The sequence below is a fragment of the Haliaeetus leucocephalus genome, unplaced genomic scaffold (genome assembly GCF_000737465.1).
Source record: "Haliaeetus leucocephalus isolate CR32 unplaced genomic scaffold, Haliaeetus_leucocephalus-4.0 Scaffold773, whole genome shotgun sequence".
NCBI lineage: Eukaryota > Metazoa > Chordata > Aves > Accipitriformes > Accipitridae > Haliaeetus > Haliaeetus leucocephalus.
In genome coordinates, this window is record NW_010973209.1 from 1,935,519 (window position 1) to 1,953,495 (window position 17,977).

General features: G+C 39.5%; 1 protein-coding gene across 4 annotated transcripts in view; it reads right to left on the reverse strand.

The window, feature by feature from the left end:
* Positions 1-8,866: 8,866 nt before the first annotated feature.
* Positions 8,867-17,977, reverse strand: part of ZBTB44 (zinc finger and BTB domain containing 44) — a 39,791-nt gene continuing 30,680 nt past the window's right edge. For 2 of the 4 annotated variants that reach the window (XM_010581404.1, XM_010581405.1), the window contains 3 exons: positions 17,089-17,252; positions 14,434-14,734; positions 8,867-12,294 (listed from right to left, as the gene is read on the reverse strand). In XM_010581404.1, the coding sequence (XP_010579706.1) occupies positions 12,012-12,294; positions 14,434-14,734; positions 17,089-17,252 (748 nt within the window). In that variant the 3' untranslated portion in view covers positions 8,867-12,011. The remainder of the gene's footprint in view (positions 12,295-14,433; positions 14,735-17,088; positions 17,253-17,977) is intronic. The other 2 variants (XM_010581406.1, XM_010581407.1) reach the window with 2 other exon arrangements.

Genomic DNA, 17,977 nt, shown 5'->3' on the forward strand with positions numbered 1-17,977 from the left:
TCTCTGTGTTGGACAGCAAACAAAAGAAAGGCTTTTTCAGAACACGGGTCCTGCAAACCCACTTTGAGATGGGAATTCAAGCTGCAGGCTTTCTGGCATCATCACTGGCAATAAAGACAAAAACAGATCGTGCCCAGTTACAGCTCTGTAGCTGATTCAGTGAATTTGCACAAATGGCAACTGATGGGGAAAAGGCACCGTTGCCACCAGAGTTCAGCTAACAGTTCAGCTGCCAGTTCTCGAAAGAAAGGAATCCAGTTCCCTCCCCCAAAGCTGCATTGCTCCTATAGCGCTCAAAGAGGGGCAAAACCAGTAGCAAAAAAACTACTTAAGACATCACAGACAGAGAAAAGGATCATCTCCATGGAACAGCTTTATTGTACTGAGGGCTCTATAGCCACTCTTTTAATGAGAGCCGTACTTTAAAGGCAATCAGTCCTGGATTATAAACTATATAATATTCAAGGAGCCAAGAGCTTGCTATTTCACATTAAGTGCTATTAATTGTTCTGGTTATCGTGTTGTGCAGTTTGACCTAACCTACCGATTTCCCCCCACTCCTGCTGCAAAACATCCATCACTTTTTAAAGGGTTACATAAAGCTACAGGGAAAGGTTCTGGTTTGTGTTAGCTTGATTGCTATAGACTTTAATAAAGCACCCATCACAGCTGCCTAGCCACACTATAGATCAAGCTCCTATAATTCTTTTCATGTCTTCAGAGGGGAAGGCTAAGCAAAACATAAAATTTAACCTCCCAGTGCTTTATTTCTGGCTTGGAGAGATGTCAGAAGCCATGCAAGCTTTCACTTTTTCCTTGCCCTCTCAGAATCCACAGCAACAGACGGAAGGAAGAAAGGATGGAAGGCAAGCAAGGACAACAAGATGGCTGCACAGACCGCACTCTTCATGTCACCTAACAGCACGCCAAGGGTAATATGCAACACGGAATTACTGGCCCAGGAAAGACAAGTGTAAGCCAGTGGCCTTTGGAAACTCAACAGCTAAGGTAGATAGCTTTGAGATCAGCTTTTTTTCCTCAACAACAAGGCTACCGGTGATGAAGCCACTTGTCCAATGCCTGCTTGTGGCTAGCCTGGCAGGGAATCCAGCACAAAAGGTCATCACAGCTGAGCACGCATGTACGAATAGTGAGCGTGCTATATTCTGCAGGTTTTCTTTGGCACTTTGCTCACTGAACCTGTGGCATACAGGGTAGTGAATTCCCTGGATGACTCACACTAGCACACATGTCAGTGGGATGTGTAGCAAACCCATCTTGCGTAGGAGCCTCCAAAATCGGCTTCCTTCTCCCCCACTGGAAGCAACAAGCTCAAGGCTCCTCTGCTTCCTACCACTCTGGGTGGAAAAGGTGAGGAGCAGCAAAGAAACAACGGCTTTAATTCATGTTGCCCATCTCTTCCTGGATGCATTACTCCCTGAATCAACAGGAGAAATTCTGGAGAAACAGAAAAGCTACAGTATTTCTTTGATGAGAGATCCACCCTGGCATTGTTTTATACACCTACCTCACAATGGCAAATTAATTCCAGGAGGTTAGCTCATGTCCGCGCAAAACCATTAATGGTACTGAACAGTAATTGCATCCTGCCTCTATCAGACAAATCACTGAAAATGAGCTGGGCACAACACCTGTACAATACAGGCAGGAGTCAGGCTCTGCCAGTACCGCCAGCTAAACTAAGAATTTCCCTGAGTTTTCTTTACATGAATTCAAGCGCTACCAAATGGTATTCGCTCTAAGGAAGCATTCCTCTCCGAGATGCCAGACACTGCCCGTGCAATACGCAGCAGCCACGTTGCCTTCAGTTCCACTCGAAAACATCTGAACGCCTGCCAGATGGTGAGCGGAGGAAATAATGTGTATGCACACACACGTATGTGGGCCTTCTCCTCAGATGGTGTGAATCGTTGACACCGGAATCACAAAATCCAATGATACAATATGCTTTTAACATTTAAAAACATACAGTTTTTAAAAAAGAGTTTTAAAGTAAAAGGAACTTGAACAAAATGAAAATATTGAACTACCTCACTGTCAGATTAAAAAAAAAAAAAGGAGCTGTAAGCCTTAGAAGATAAAATTCTGCCTCTAACACAAATAGAATTTTTAAGAGCAATTCACTTTGTCTGTTCTTCAAGGAGATTTTTCACCCTGGGCTTGGGCTCACTTTTGAAAAAGAGGCTGACCTGAGCATTTTTTAATTTACTTAAAACAAGCCAACCCAAAGCCATTTCTTTTTGCTTGGCTCTTTCTTTCTCTGTATTAATTTCAATTCAATCAACGAGGCAGTTGCATAACTGTTGTTTATAATTGGTGTCACGTCAACCCTGAAACTGATCACTGCAACACTGAAGTTATATAAAAGGTTTTGTTAGGGTTTTTGTTATTTTTCTTGTTTAAACTGTGGGAAGATGAAGTCCTACCCTGGAGAGACGTTTTGGTTTTCTGAGCTCTGTTGCCTATTAGTCCTATGCTTTGGTGTCTTTTCTACCCAGTTTTGTTTTACGCAGTGCAAGGGTCTGTTTATGCACATAACTCTCCAAAACCAGTTCTGTGCACCCCATTAATACACAGGCTATAAAATACATTGTGCTGAGTCAGAGAAGCAACTGGCAAAAGTAAAGTTCACAAAATGGGTAAGCTCTTAAGGAGTGATTTAAACACATTTCTGGAAAGGCAGACTATTTAAATGCTTACGTGGACTGGGATTGTAATTTACTTTGCTCTTCTGAAGCCCGTGGACTCTTACCCTTCAGTGATGTAGTATCAAACCCTGAGGGATCATTTCTCCTTCTGTGTGTGTCAAAATGTCTTCTTCACTTACACACACAAAAATGATCCTGGAATTGAGACTCGCCTCCTCTACCAGCCCACAAACACTCATGGTTTCCCTGCTCCTCTCCCAACACTTCTGGTTATTCCCCTTTGACTCAGAGGTCTACTCACCTAGGAGACTTCTCCCCTGCCTCCAAAGAATTCAGATGATCCATTTTACCATTAGTTTTCTGTCTTTCTAGAGGCATGAATGTCAGGGACATACTCAAAGCTATCTTAGGCCCAAGGTAGTTTGAAAGCACTGCAGTTTTTTTGGTAGTTTGCCTGCACTGCAGACATAAATGCTTTAAGCCAACAAATAATTAAGGACTGTATTTTGGTTTGGTGTAAATGAATACTGTCCATACTTATTCGATGTTCCTTCATACTTCACAGAAATCTGTTTGTAGCTGACATTGTTTTTCCTTGGAAATAGTCTGGAAAATGTCAGAGTCCATGCGTAGAAAAACCTAAAGAGAAAAATATAATGAAGTACCACCAACATGCCCCCGCTCCAAAAAAACCCCTCTCAAGACCACAAAATATATCTGCTTCCTTCCAATTAATATCTTGACCGTAAGTCCTGCCTCCCTGTGGAGGAGAAGCTTGTTTAGAGATGAGCACAGGATTGCAGGAAACCATGCCTCTCCCTTTCACTCCAAACTCAAGCTTGTAAGGGCTAACAGAAGAGTGAAGCAAGGTTCTCGCTGGAGGTTTAAGCTAGTAACCTGTTTCATCTGATGAGAATTAACCAAGAAAAAGACAGTAATACCAGCTCTTTCTGTAGGGAAGCAGCAGGGAAAAAGTTGGTCAATCAATGTTTTTGTATGGTCGTTGTTCAAAATTCCTTCTGAATGAGCACATACAGATTGTGTGTGCGCACATGCCTGCATGTACAGGAGAACAAGCAGTACTTTGTGAGAAAAAACTGCTACCTTCTAAATGATGTGAGTATTACAAAACACAGGGCCTGAGCATCTAGCTTGATGCAGGCATATGGAAGGCTGGGAATGCAGTTTAGCCAGATGCAGTGGATGTATTCTCAAAGATACCCCCACATAAATCCAATCAGTTATATTAGAAACAGGGGGGATGTCTAAGAGTCGGTGATAGTGGCACAGTCACCCAAAAGAACATACAGTTGAGCAAAGCACCTCTCTTACATTGAGGTCATTAACTTCAAAATTTGGATAGAAGAGTTCAAGTTTCAACAATTAGAGGTAAAGGTTCAAGTGAGATACAGAAATAGATGCCCCATGAGTTGCTCTCTAATCTTCACCGGGAGACCTTGTGACTGAGACAAAGGCAACTCATGATCAAAGGCAATTAACTCAAGTGTTGAGAGTGGTTTTCAAATACCCGGTTTTCACTCTGGGTGTCTGTGGCCTATTTCTAAAGGATCTGTGAAAGGCAACGAAGAAAACCAGGGCTACTATCAGCAAGTGTATAATCTGCTATCCAAAAGCGCATGTCTCCTCTGAAAAAAGCTTTAACAGATCCCCAAAATCAGAATAACTGAAAACCACGTCTCTGAGCTGTAACCGAGGCTCTAACATGCACACACCCCTGCTCTGCTTGCTCATGGTCTCACAGCAATCTCTGGTCTAAGAATGGTGATGACAGTTACGCTCGGTACTCTGGAGATGCAGCACGCACAAGCAGCTTGTGAAAAGCACTTTATACATAATCCAAGCCAGGTTTCTCTTAGCAGCTTCATTTTCACCAGGATATCACATATGTAGGAATGGTGCAGTAAGCCCTGGGAGAACCCTGTTCCCTGCTCTACTACATTCTCAGTAGCTACGAGTTCAATCTCATCTCGGCTGCTCTCCTCTGTGCAAAAGAAATAGTACTTCATTACTGTCAGGAATAAAATGCTTAAACGCTATAAGGAAGCCACAGAAAAACTTCAATAGTGTACACTTGCTTCGTTAAGGATGTCTAAAAGATGTTTCATACTGAACTTAAAACATATGGTTGTGCTTTGGAAAAAATCCACTCAAGTCACAAGTCTGAACCTCGATATCCATCAAAGGTATGCATTTTAGCAGTCTTGCCTTAGCTTTATGATAGTATAAGTTCATATACAGTCATACAGGCTTTAGATTTGTAATGGTCTGCTAAGCATCACTGCATACTCCTAACTGGGTCAGTCTGTCTTCAAAGCAGCAAAATTCCTGCTTTTACGGAAGACCAACAGAGTCAAAGCCTTTACATCTCAAACTTCATTCTCTCTAAAGCCTTCACCACGTATCTTCCCTCTTCCAATTATGCTTTTGATAAAATACTTCTGTCCCTACACAAGGTGCTCAGGAAAATGAGAACTCAGAATTTAGAAACTCTTAACTCCCCCCCCAACCCCAATCCAAGGTTCACTGTGGCTGCTTACTCTGCACCATGGAATGCTCTTCCATTTTTGTTTTTACTCCCATGTCAGATGCCGAACACAACTGGACTGCTAGTGTATTCATCACGCCAGCCTGCTTGTTATTCATATAGGCTACTGGGTAGAGTTATAATGATTTCAACCAAACAGTTACAAAACTTCCATTTTCCTACCTGTGCCCTAGCTATGAGTTGATCCAGCCAGCATTCCAGCTTGGTCAGACAGGTGGGTCTGTAGGAGGCAAATTAATTTAATTGCAAGGGTTGCCAGAAACAGCAGAGGTGTATTTTAAGTCCCATGACTCTAGGCTGTTTCATGACAATTTTGAAGTGCACAGCTGCGATCACGTTGACTCTGTCTACTGTCCTTTTTAAAGATCTTCTGCTTTGACTAATTTGATTAGGCTCAATCTTGGCTGGCCTTCCATCAATAAAACCCCGTTCAAAAGATGGCCCCACCACTTTTGCAGAATACAGCCTAAAAGAGAACATTAACAAAAGGAAATGTAATACACAATGGAAAACTAAACAGAAATGTGTACTTTATTCTTAATACTCTTTACTCATTTAACTTCTCCAATCATTTATTAATGCTTATTTTGTTTTAAACTACCTTCCTCTCAATGACAGCTTCAGCATCAGTGACTTGTCCTCACAGTCAACTATTTTGAGGCTAATTATAAGCAAAAGTTATAAGACAATGTAGCTTTAGCAACAGAGTTGCACCTTCTTACACGAGGTCAAAGCTAGTCTTTTGTACTATAAGACAAACTCTGGTATAGTTAAATAACGACACAAAGCAAAGATATACTCCATAAAACATTAATATTTTAATGAAAAATCTTAGCTTCATGTTTCTATCCAAAGACACTCAAAACTAGTTTTTCTCCCCCCTTAATTTTGACCTATAATGGGACCAGTTTGAAGATTTTTTTTTTTTTTGTATTTTAGAACATTTTTTTTTTAAAGATTAAACAACCAGGCTAGCAAAAAGGTACCCAATACATACTTTTCTTATATCAAACAAGCTAGTATTTCAGTACAATGTAACTATACAGAATATATACATTACACATATGATCACAAAGCAAACACTACAGGCTCAGAACAGATTTGAAAAAACATGATATTCACATTGATTACAATAACTCTAAAAATGATTGTAACGTTGAAACGGCACTTAGTTTACAAAAAAAGTCACAAAAATATATATAGCCACCAAGAACTATGGTTCCTGAAAAATACTAATAGCCAGATAGTATTATATAAAATGTGAAGTGTATTTAAACATCGTATACATTAAAAAACAAAACCAAAACCAAAAAACAATTCTGTTAAGTCAATAAACATGCCAAGTAATCTAGCTGTGGCCAGCATCAACAAGAGAAGCTGTACTGTGGATGAGATGACAACTGGATATACGGCTGGTGACCGGAGACTGGCACAGTTAAGGGGGTTTCACTGTTACTAAAATGCACAAAGAAGCCCAACAATAATTTAATTCACATTTTTTCCTCCAGCTTACTCTTTTCCCTCTTCGGGGTTTCACCATAGGGCAGCACCTAGAGTGAAGGCACTGCAGGAACAGGGCAAAGAAGCTGTCCAAGAACTTTGTGTAGCCAGGGCTATAAGTCAGAATATCAAAAGCATGCATCAGCTAAATGTATGGTTAAACAAAATCACTCCTCTGGGGACTTCAGCAACCCTCAGGAAGACTGTAGGTACAGTTGCCACACAGGCTGGCAGCACCAGAAACTGATTCAGCTTTTTTTTTTCAGTGCAACCAGATTCGTAGTTGAGACCTGTGGGACACTGAATTACTGTGATAGCACACATTGAGTTAACAAAAACCCAGAGCAGTAAGTACTGTTGCATTAAAAAAATTCACATTTGTTTTTTATGGTACATTTCCTCAAATACTTTGAACCGACTATTTACTAGGGACCTCTGATGTGGCTGAGGCACCGTCTGGCCTTGAACCCTCTTATCTGTCATCAAGATGCTATGGAATTTATTATGTCTATAATTGGAGATGAGAACCCTCCAAAACTGGGTTTCACCTTGTAAGCAAAACTTGAACTTAATCAATCTGAATGAAAATTAGCTATTTTCCATATTCTGATGGTGTGGAAGTTGCAATGGATGTAGGAGCAACAGGTGCTCCTACATCTGCATTTTCTCCATCCCTGCAGGGTGCACAAAGCTCCCGTTCTATTTGCATATAAAATGCTTCATGGTTCGTCTCAGAGAGAGACCGGCAATAGTCTCAGTGCTCTTACATCCTGGGGCTGGAGGGGAAAGCCAGCAACCAAGAAGCGACTGAAGCCCTCATATCAAAACTTTGAACCATAGCTTAAAAACAATAAAATTTTATCCCGTAAGGGACGTATAGGGATCATAGTCTTATAAAATATATTTTACTGCATTGGCAGCTATTACTTTTTAAAAAAGTTTAAATTCACACCTTTTAGACTCAAGATACATGTGAACCCAGAACCATTTTCAATAACCTAGTCTACTAATCTCTCAGTATGAGAGACTTGACCATAGTATCTGCGAGCCTGACAACTAAACTCAAACTGTAGTAAGACAGACAAATCATCAGGAACACACATCTTTTTTTAATGTTGTGTAAGAACAGTGTCAAGCAGTTCTGACGGGGAGCTTAATTTGCTAAATGTGTAGGCATCCCCATGGATGTCCAGGGGAGTTGTGCTACGTGTCTGCATCAAAAAAACAAAACAAACCCTTACAACTTGGCCAAATCTCCCGCACGGCTAAAACATCACTTCTTTTTCTTCCACTCTGTGGGGAAATAGAAAGCTTCTGAATTTTTTCCCCTCTCCCAAAAAACCACGTTAAATCAGGAAAAAACCCTATCCCTTCCTTTCCCATTGTTCCCATCAGACGTACTGCTTACACAATATGCAAGGAGTAAAGACCCTGCACAGACTCTGAGAATCTGGGTCCCTGGCATACGGCAGAACCTTGCTAGTTCTGTGGTAGTGAAGGCACTCTGCTTGCAAAATAAATGGGTGAGGAAAGGATTTTCCACTGAGTGCAAAGATTGGTGCCACATGGGAGAAGGATATGCAAAAGCAAGACATAAATCACTCTGTGAATGAATTTGGAGACTACTCATCGACAAAGAAACTGCTGCAATGGGTCGTATGTGTAATTACTTGGAAGAAATTGGGCCACAAAGATGATGAGGGGACTAGAGCATCTGCCATACAGGCTGAGAGTGATTGGACTGTTTCATCTGGAGAAGGCTCAGTGGGCTCTTATCCATGGGTAAAACTACTGGATAGTAGGGGGCAAAGAAGACAGAGCCAGACCTTTCTCAGTGGGCACAAACTGAAATACAAGAAAACCCATCTAAACATACTAAAACCTTCTCTATGGTGAGGGTGGTCAAACACTGGAACAGGTTTCCCAGAGAAGTTTGGGACTCTCCATCTTTGCAGATATTCAAAACCCAACTGGACTGAGCAACCAGTTCTCACTGACTCCGCTTTGAGTACGGGGATCACCTCCAGAGTCCCTTCCAATCTCAACTATTCTGTGATCCTTGTCAAGCAGAAATATAAATGCATACCAAATAATGGGTTTGGTTTTTGTTGTGGTTGGTTTTTTTTTTGGGGGGGAGGGGGGCGGTAGAAAAAAAAAGAGAAAAAAAGAAAATGCAGTCCAGAGTTCAAAACCCCCTCTGATAATGTATTGAAAGAAATTTATGCTTTAGGTTTAATCCCAAGTGTAGCTTAAGGCAAGTTTTGTCTAGCTTAGTTAGGTATCTATCTCACTCAATTTGGAATCTAAGCATATTAGCAACAGAGATTGTTTTAAGAAGTCCTATGTTTTTACACCTCTCCTGTGAAGACCACCAGCATTTCAAAGAACTGAACACTTCCAACAAGTTAGGGAGGAGAAATAAAACGATATTTGTATTTAATCTGTGTTCACTTCTATGGAGAAAAGAGATATTAACAAGAAACAATTATAAACAGGAAAATTAACAAGTAAATCCAACCCTAAAACAAACAAACAAACAAATAAAATCCTCTAAGAACTCTATTGTTCCTGCAGTTGAATCAGATTGAAAAGTGAGAACTAAATTAAGATGTTACACAGAGATTACAGCATTGAAAAGATAATGTGTAACACAGTGCAATGAACAATGAAACCCATGACTTGCCTTGTACCAAGGTGTTAACAGTTAATGATACTCATTCCTTTTCAAGGAAGAACAGATTAGAGCTACAAAGTCTTTTTAACTTCCCCCCCCCCCCTTCTCTTTGGTATTCAGAAAGCAGTTTGCCTTCTGACATAAAATTTTAAGTCTTGAAAATCCAATATCCAGATATGTCTATTCTGTATTTGCACATCACCTCACCAATAAACTGTTTAGCAAAATATCCAATGGGTGAAAATTATCAGATTCTAACAGAAGATTATGTCCATCACCTGTGATTATTACATCTGTACAGTCTGGAAATGTGTTTCTGTGTGAAGTACCTTTTACTACATGAATCACAAAGGATTCTCATATACCTGCAAAGTGGAGTAACACTTATCAGAAAAAAAAGAACATTCTGTATTTGAGTTCAGTGTCATAGCGCTATAATTCAGGATAAAACTCAGCAAAAGGCATTGTCTTGTCTCACTGCCTTCTCAGTTATAGAAATCAGAAGTGGAAGAGAACTGGTCTTTAAATTCAGCCCATCAACAGACACTGGACTAATTCACAGCACAGCATCCCAAAAAAAGAATTTGTCCTTCAAGCCCTTTTAAGAAGACTTACAAAGGTAGACATACAAGACTCAATTGTAGCAGAGAACTTCTTTGCAGCATGTTTCTAAAACACCCTTTGGATCTGGTGGAGAAACTTCATTCTAGTAACTTGGAAAGGACTTAAATCCCAACTGTTTTCACTCTATTTAACTAAAATGTGTGTTTTTTACCTAAAACACAGCAGAGAAAAACTGTTAAAAGTCACTGAAACCCTTTAAGCTCTTTCCAAAGGGCAATAAACTTTTTTCCTTACAAAAGTTGGCTATTAGTAGAAACAACTCAGACCTAGAGAGTATGAGAGCTGCCTAAGCTAACTGAATACAAATTGATCTTGCAATATAATACGACTTTTGTGTCTTCTGTTTCTTCAAGAGCAACCTTTCTCCATTGGTTTCATTTCCTCCTCATGTTTGCATAAAACAAATCTGGACAGAGAACAACAATTTAAAAAAAATCAAGATTCAAAACTAAGGGAGTATATCATGCCTTTGGAATACTAAGATCAAGTAATACCTACTCGCTCAGCATGTCATCTGTAGGTGACAGGCATCTGGCATCAAACACTGAGTTAACTTCAGAAGCAATAAGAAAAATCACAAACCTCCTAATATATTTCCTAATTTAGGTTTCAAAGCAGTACTATAGCCCAAAAAGCCTCGGCATAACAAGACTCACTGCTCTGAAAATCCCACACCTTAAATTTGCAGCTTTTTCTAAATATGGAAAAATGAAATTGCAAATCTTTCAATTTATTGCTTACTTGAGCTGTGTATGTAGCTGGAGTAATGGCCTTTAATAAACTGAGTTGGCAAGGATTTAAAATGTTTTGAAACAGGAACAATTCATCATTGCTATATAGGCTTTTTGTAAACAACCCCCTGTTGGGTTAGAAAGTTGGCCTCTACAGAGAATAAATTGCTTGTTTTGTCCAAAACAGACTAATAAAAATCTTAGAAACTATACATGCATATGTATAAACAAAAAAATGTGCAATAATGCACAAAAGAGCTCATTTTTTTCCCATCTGTAAACTCCCTCTAGCTAGCTTTTGGACATTAGTAAAAATACAGTATATATGATAGGGGGAAGTGACCAGAACTGCAAACAATCTGGTCATGATTTAAGAATTTCAGTTTGGGAAAACCTTCTTTTCATACGTGGTTCCCCTTCTACAGAAAGATACAGTCATGAGATATTTGTCAGGCTTGCACGGATATATACTTTTCTGTCATCCTCAATTCATTATGCAACATTAAGCTTTTCCTGACCGTAGTATTTCCACGCCTAACCTTAGATGGGCAAATCTGGACAGGCTATTTGATCAAGCAGTTTCTAAAAGTACTGGAATATAAGAAGTAGGAATACCTGGCATGACATCACTTGGTTTGTCAAAACTGATTCATCTGAGATGAAAAGGGACAATGTGTTTTTAAAAAGCGTGTGACTGTTAGTTTCAAAAATGCTTACCATTTCCAAGAAAAGGGTTACAGTAAGCGCTTTGAAAAACAGCAGGCACAGAGATAGGAAGTGTCATTTTTTTATGCAGAAGATTAAAGCATCCACTCAAAACTAGTCAAAACTGTTCAATAATGATTTCCAATGCATCCTTTTGTTTGCCATTTTAAAAAGGATTCCTCTGATTTCTTTCCCTTAACCAGAGGGTCTGCAGAAGCAAGAGAAACTTAATGAGCTGCTCTAACTGTGGAAGAAGAAATAGTTAAAGTGATCTGAATCAGTTGTTCTTCTTTAGAAGTGTATCACAGCTTCCATGATGTTCTGACAAGATCTTTTTGTGCATTCAGTCTTAAATATTTTCACAGAAGTGATCATTCAGTCATGAAAAATAATGTAACGTCTGTTGCAGTTTTCTGTTTAAAGCGTAGCTTACAAAGTAAAAAGGGAAAATCTCCCCACTTTTGTTTAAAAAAATTAAATTAAAATGTACAGGACCAAACACAGGCACTTTCCAAAGAACAAAAATGAAACCAAACCATGAATTATTCAATAGTAATAGATGACAGCTCCGGTTTCGGAGGGTCACCTGCGGCTGCCTCAGCAGTGGCGTTAGTCTTTGGCTGCTCTGGCACATCTTCTTCCTTCTCTGCCAACCCACCCAGAGACCCCAAGGGGAAAGTGCTTTCACAATTCTGAGTTGACGACACCTGTGAAATGACAGGCATTTGGACAGAAGAGTTGCTTTCAAAGCCATGCTCCCCTAGCTCATACTGCCCGAGGGTCTCTTCTTGTTCCTGGTTTAAGTAGTCCGGTACTAGGAAGTCACTAGAAGAGGGGCAAAGGACAGAAGAGAAATGTCATTTCTCACACAAACATTAGCGATATCATCTACTTTGTATCAGATACATCACACAAGCTACACACTGCATTGCACAGAGAACAACGATATTCATTTCACAGTGCTCTAAGATCATCACGGCGACATACTTCACTAAGCACTATAACCTGGTTCTCATTTAAATACACAGAGAATTTATTCAAAGGCATCTATTTCGCTTTGTTTTGCATCCATATTTCCTACACAGCAACTTCTTATTATTTAGATTGTATCACCTTGATGAGAATGAAAGTTAATGTCTGGAACATCATATGGCACTGAAAACCTCATTGAAAAAAGGGAGCACTCAACCTTTAAAAACAGAAACAAAAACGAGTTCAGCACTGGCAAAGATGTGGGCCTTTTCCACCACTGAGGTAAGGTCCACCCAAGAAACAGCAGCAGCACTCCTCTCAGAGTGGACAGGCTGTAAACAGAAGCATGAGGCCAGAAAGCAAGGGTTCTGCTGAAAGCATACGGAGGCTGCCAACTACAGCGGTGTTTTGTGATGTTGACATGTGTCACACTACTGTGAAAAGAATGGAATTGCATTTCTTTCCCTCAGTTCTCTCCGGACAACAGTTCTGTAACTTACTCTTACCAACTGATGGCTGAGCATACCCAAAGAAAATCTACCAAACTCTCCAGTAGTATTTTCAGAGCATGAGCACATAACGAAAATAAAATTTCTTTGCAAATTTTCAGCACCAGACACGTAAGTTTGTACTTGAGGCAAGTATATATATATATATATGTCTCTATCTTACATATATGCACGTTTGCATGCTTTGGTTCCTCCTTGTAATAATCATTTAAACGCAGTCCTCCTCTTAAATGACAGCAGCATTCACTGCTTCAAATCCAAATTCACAATCAACTATGCTAGTGTTTGCAAATTCAAACTAAAGGAAGGCCTATAGACAACTAAAATCACATACTTTAATCTGACTTGAATTTGACAACAACAATAAAGTGCTTACCACAATCATGGCATCATCCCTTAGAGTTTTCGCTCTAGTTTTGGCACAAGTGCTAAGAACAAGAACTGCGTAAACCCACAGATATGAAGTACTTGTATTATAAACAATATTTTGTTGGAAAAACAGTCACTGGCTTTCCTGGTTTGTTTTGCAATTTTTTCATCCTACATCACTTCTGAGATAACCAAATAGAACAAAATACTGAAATGTTTGGTAGGGGAAAAAGCATAATGTCTAGATATCACGAGGGATGGTATTGTAGATGCTGTAATATTTACAACACATTTCTTTTGCATTGCTGAAGTCAGATGACTTACACACACCAAGCTGCACTCTCTTTCTATAGATTTAAGAGCTGAGAGATCTATCTTTCTCCAATTTTCCTCATCCACTTTCGTATTTTTCTATCTCAAATTCCAACAGTTACAAACATTTATTTCAACATGAGAATACAGTGCTAGTCTGATGCCTCAGAACCCTTTAAATAGTCTTTAGTGAAGTGCATTTGTGAGATACGCCAAGTCTTCTGTGCCCTGATAAACAAGAAATGCCCAGCTAGCCCTTACTATTTCAAACCCTATTAGTCTACTCATTTAGTAACATGTTACCTAGAAAATGAAAAAAGAGAAGGTATGGAATCATGCAATCTTTCCACAATATCCACCATCAAGCAAGTACTTAAAATGAAGTAATAAGTCTATTCCCTATGTAAGCGAACAGGCTATGTATGAGATTTTGAATAGCAAATCATTTACAGAACTCCACAGATAATATGCTCTACAGAATGCTATGGCTTAACACCATTAGCCTGTCCATAGATACTACTGAAAAGAGAAATTAGAGTAGCCCAGCAGCAGCTTCTGCATATCACTCGATTCTTCAGTACTCTCCTATATAGCTTATATGCTGTAAGACAGATCAGATATAACAGAGAGTGGCGCAAGAATGAATTTGACTGGAATTAGCTGGCAACCTGATGAGAGGCACAGCAGGCTGCCCTGAAAGCAGGAAAAGATGATTTAGGAAAAAAAAAAAAAAAAGCAAAAAGGAGGAAAAAAAAAAAAAAAAAAGCAAGTTTCCCTGTTAGGTTTTTGCTGTGCACCTCACCTGCTCTGGAAGTAGTTTGCTAGCTCTGACGCTTCATGGTTCAAGCTCCTCAGGTGAACGATTAAATTTCCAGAGTTGGTGAACATGGCGCCACATGTTTTGCACTCGTAAATCCGAGGCTTGCGGATAATATGCCGGGAAACCCGCATGTGGTGTTTATATTCCCCGAAGGAAGTGAAAGTGGCACTACATATCTGGCACCGGAAACAGCGTTTACCTTCGTGCTTCAGGCGATGCATCTTTAGCGAGTAAGCTCGGGTGAACTTTTTCCCACAGCGGTCACACTGAAATGGTTTAATGCCTGCGGAAGAGAGAGCAAAAAAAACGTTCACCTTTTGTAATGAGAGGTCACTGCCAAAATCCTTCCTGATTTCTAACAGCAAAAGGACAGCAGCTGTGGCCAGTCACAGCGAAGCTCTGTTTTAGGAAGAAATTCTCTGGTTAACTGTAAAATGGCAGAAACAATTAGAACAGAGCTACACTTCCTCAGAACCAACTGCCAATAAATTTCATAACAATGTAACCTGTCCACAACGCTTACACATCTTCTTCCCCACAGTTTAAAATGAACATAAGCCTCCATGAACTATACAATGGTTAAGATCCTGAGCTACAGCCAAAAAGTATCCGACGCAGCAGTCATCTCAAACCATCTTTGAACTCCTTTGATCTCAGGAGATTCTTGTGCCAGACTGGTTCCCAACAATGCAATTATCAGACTAACCTTAATTGCAATGTCTTTTTCTGGCTGCCTTTGGCCTCAGAGAAGTGTTCTGGCAGGGGGACTGTGTGCACAAGGATGCCCCTGTAATGCAGCAGGAATGGTGATAAAAGGGTGAAGTAGCAGCCTTTATATTGCGTGGGAACCTTTCTACACAAGAATCTTCAGCAACTTTGCATGACAGACAGCTCTCTAAGACAGTTTAGGTTCATTCCTCTCATTTTTTTCTTGTATTAATTTAGAAATTCTATTACTAGTTAATTTTTCATTTATTACAGGCACTAATAAAACCCTAAAACATATGAGCTCTGCAACATGTTGCAGTGGCTCGGAGTATGTAATCACACCCAAACAGAACTATTGCAACATAGGAGACCGAATCACCAAAAAGTTAAGATTCAATAAAAAGTCTGAACTTCAGAAAGTGCGGAAATCCAAACATGAGGCCAAGAATCTGGAATATGGAGCTCTATTCATAATAGGGCTGTCAAGGAATAAAAAAGTTTTTTTTCAAAAGGCTGAATGTGCATCAGTCCAGGCTGTTAATTCCACCAGTCTTTCCCTCTGCTTTCCTTATGTTCAAAGCAGGAGCTGAACTTTTAATTGGGGCTTTTATACAGAGAAAGCTGTAGTTAAGGTTACACTGAAACTCCTCGTTAAGCATCTGAAAACAAGTTAATATACTAGAATATTGTCTTGTGGAGCTAAAACTTCTCATGCGTTCGTACTGTCCAAGGGCACCTATTTCCTCCGACAGTTTGAGGAAAATCTCTTCAGCCATTTTGCTTATGTGAAAACACTTCCAACATTTACAAGTTTTGAGTTTCTTTTGCATGCTAATTACTCTGAAACAGCTATTCAAATTTCGCCCAACTTTGCCCAGGGGTTGCCAGTTGACAGGTCAGCCAGAGATGCTTTGCTGAAGAGCTTGTCTGTCTGCTGCCAATTAAGACTTTAGCAACCGGCTTGGGATAATTTCGCACCCGATATGCCCACAAAGTTTGCTTTTTTAAGTATTAAACACATACTATTACTGCTGCCCTAGACATAGTATGGTCATTTTGCTTGAAGGGATTTGACAAATAATTGCTGACAGTGAAAAAATGACACCTTGACAATTGTGGTTGCTCTGCCCAAAAATGGTACAGCATCTGTGTGCAGGTAAGAGTCAAGCTCAAACCAGGAGATGCTAAATTATGAGGCTTAGTGCTCAAGTGCAATAACCCTTTAATATTCCCTTGATTCACTAAAATGTCAATGCTATTGCCAGATAATGCTGATGAGTCTTGAAAAACACCGACAGCAAAGACATTAGGAGTTCATACTTAGGTTAGAAATCAAAACGAATGCAACAATTTGGGGATCAAGACTCAGAGGAGACATTCACACAAACCTTTTGCTACCCGTACTATCTGTAGCAGCTAAATTGATTGTCAAACCAATTCAGTTGTCCTGCAATGCCTCCAAAAATTCTGAGATCCAAAGGCATATAACATTCTTCAATGCAAGAACTTAAGACAGTTAATATTTTCTTATGGCTGCAAGTCTCCTCTAAAACACAGCAGACAATTACAACATGTAAGAGGAAGAATTTCAATCTACATCACTTCTTTAGTATAATAAAAAAGCCAAGTATACTTTATTTCATCTCAAATCTTTATCATGAAAATGACTTATTCTGATGAGTTTCAGGCAATCAGATTTTTTTTCGGTCCACACAAATGCTAATCATCCATGAGTAGAGATATCAGTCAGATTTGATGTATCAAAACAAGCATTCAATGAGACATACCTCTACCCAATCTTTCTGAAATAAATCCTCAAGCACTTGGCAGGTGATTAAAAAAGAATTGCATTATTGTATTTGCTGCACAGTGAGCAAACCTCTGTGAGTCTATAAATGAGTAATTCTTGGAAACAGTAATGTTTCTTACCTGAGTGGATAAGCATGTGTTGTTTTAAGTTCTGAATGCGAGTGAACCGGACCCCGCAGGTTGGACACTGAAAAGGTCTGTCTGGACCATTTGGGCTGGGTCTCTCTGTGCTGCTGGTAGAAGGAGCAATGTAGAGTTGGTAGGGATACTGAACGTTCTCCAAACTACAAAGAAAAAATTCACTGATTTACAAGCAAGCTAGAGGAAAAAAGTAAGAAGCCTTGTCCATGGAAATCTGAACCTTGAACACATTTGTATGAGAAGAAGAAAAAGACTGGCGTTTCACATGTCTGTTGAAATCTGTATTTATGCTGGAAATCTCTGCCTCTATAGCAATGCGTCTGATCTGCATCTGAAGTCTTATAGTCACTGACTTTGCACATCTGAACAAAACCAGAGAATAACCTCTGACTTGTTTCTTTGAGCAACAGGTCTAAGCACCAGCTGCAAACTGAACTTTATTTTCCAGGCATGGGCATTTTCTCAAGCATATCGATGATTTACAATCAGCAAACAGTCCCCGAGGAAGAAATTAAAGAACCGAGCAAATTGGAAAGCAAAGGAGTATTTTGCAGCTTCAGTGATATTTACAAACGAAATTAAAGCCGATTAATTTTCATTTCAATCCAAGTTCAATGAACAAACATTAGTATCTACAATTACATATTTCTAAGTTTAAAATATTAATCTAATTAATCAATACTTGCTCCTTGTCTGATTCAATCGGCTCTATGAGACTAGCTCAAGCACTGTATTTAAAAAACAGCACACAGACTATAATAAAGGAACAATTTAACTTTCAAAGTAATTTATTTAAAACTGACTAATTGCTCCTACATAGCCTCTAGCTGCAAACCGTTTAAGGGAACTACAGTGTTATAATCCCAGT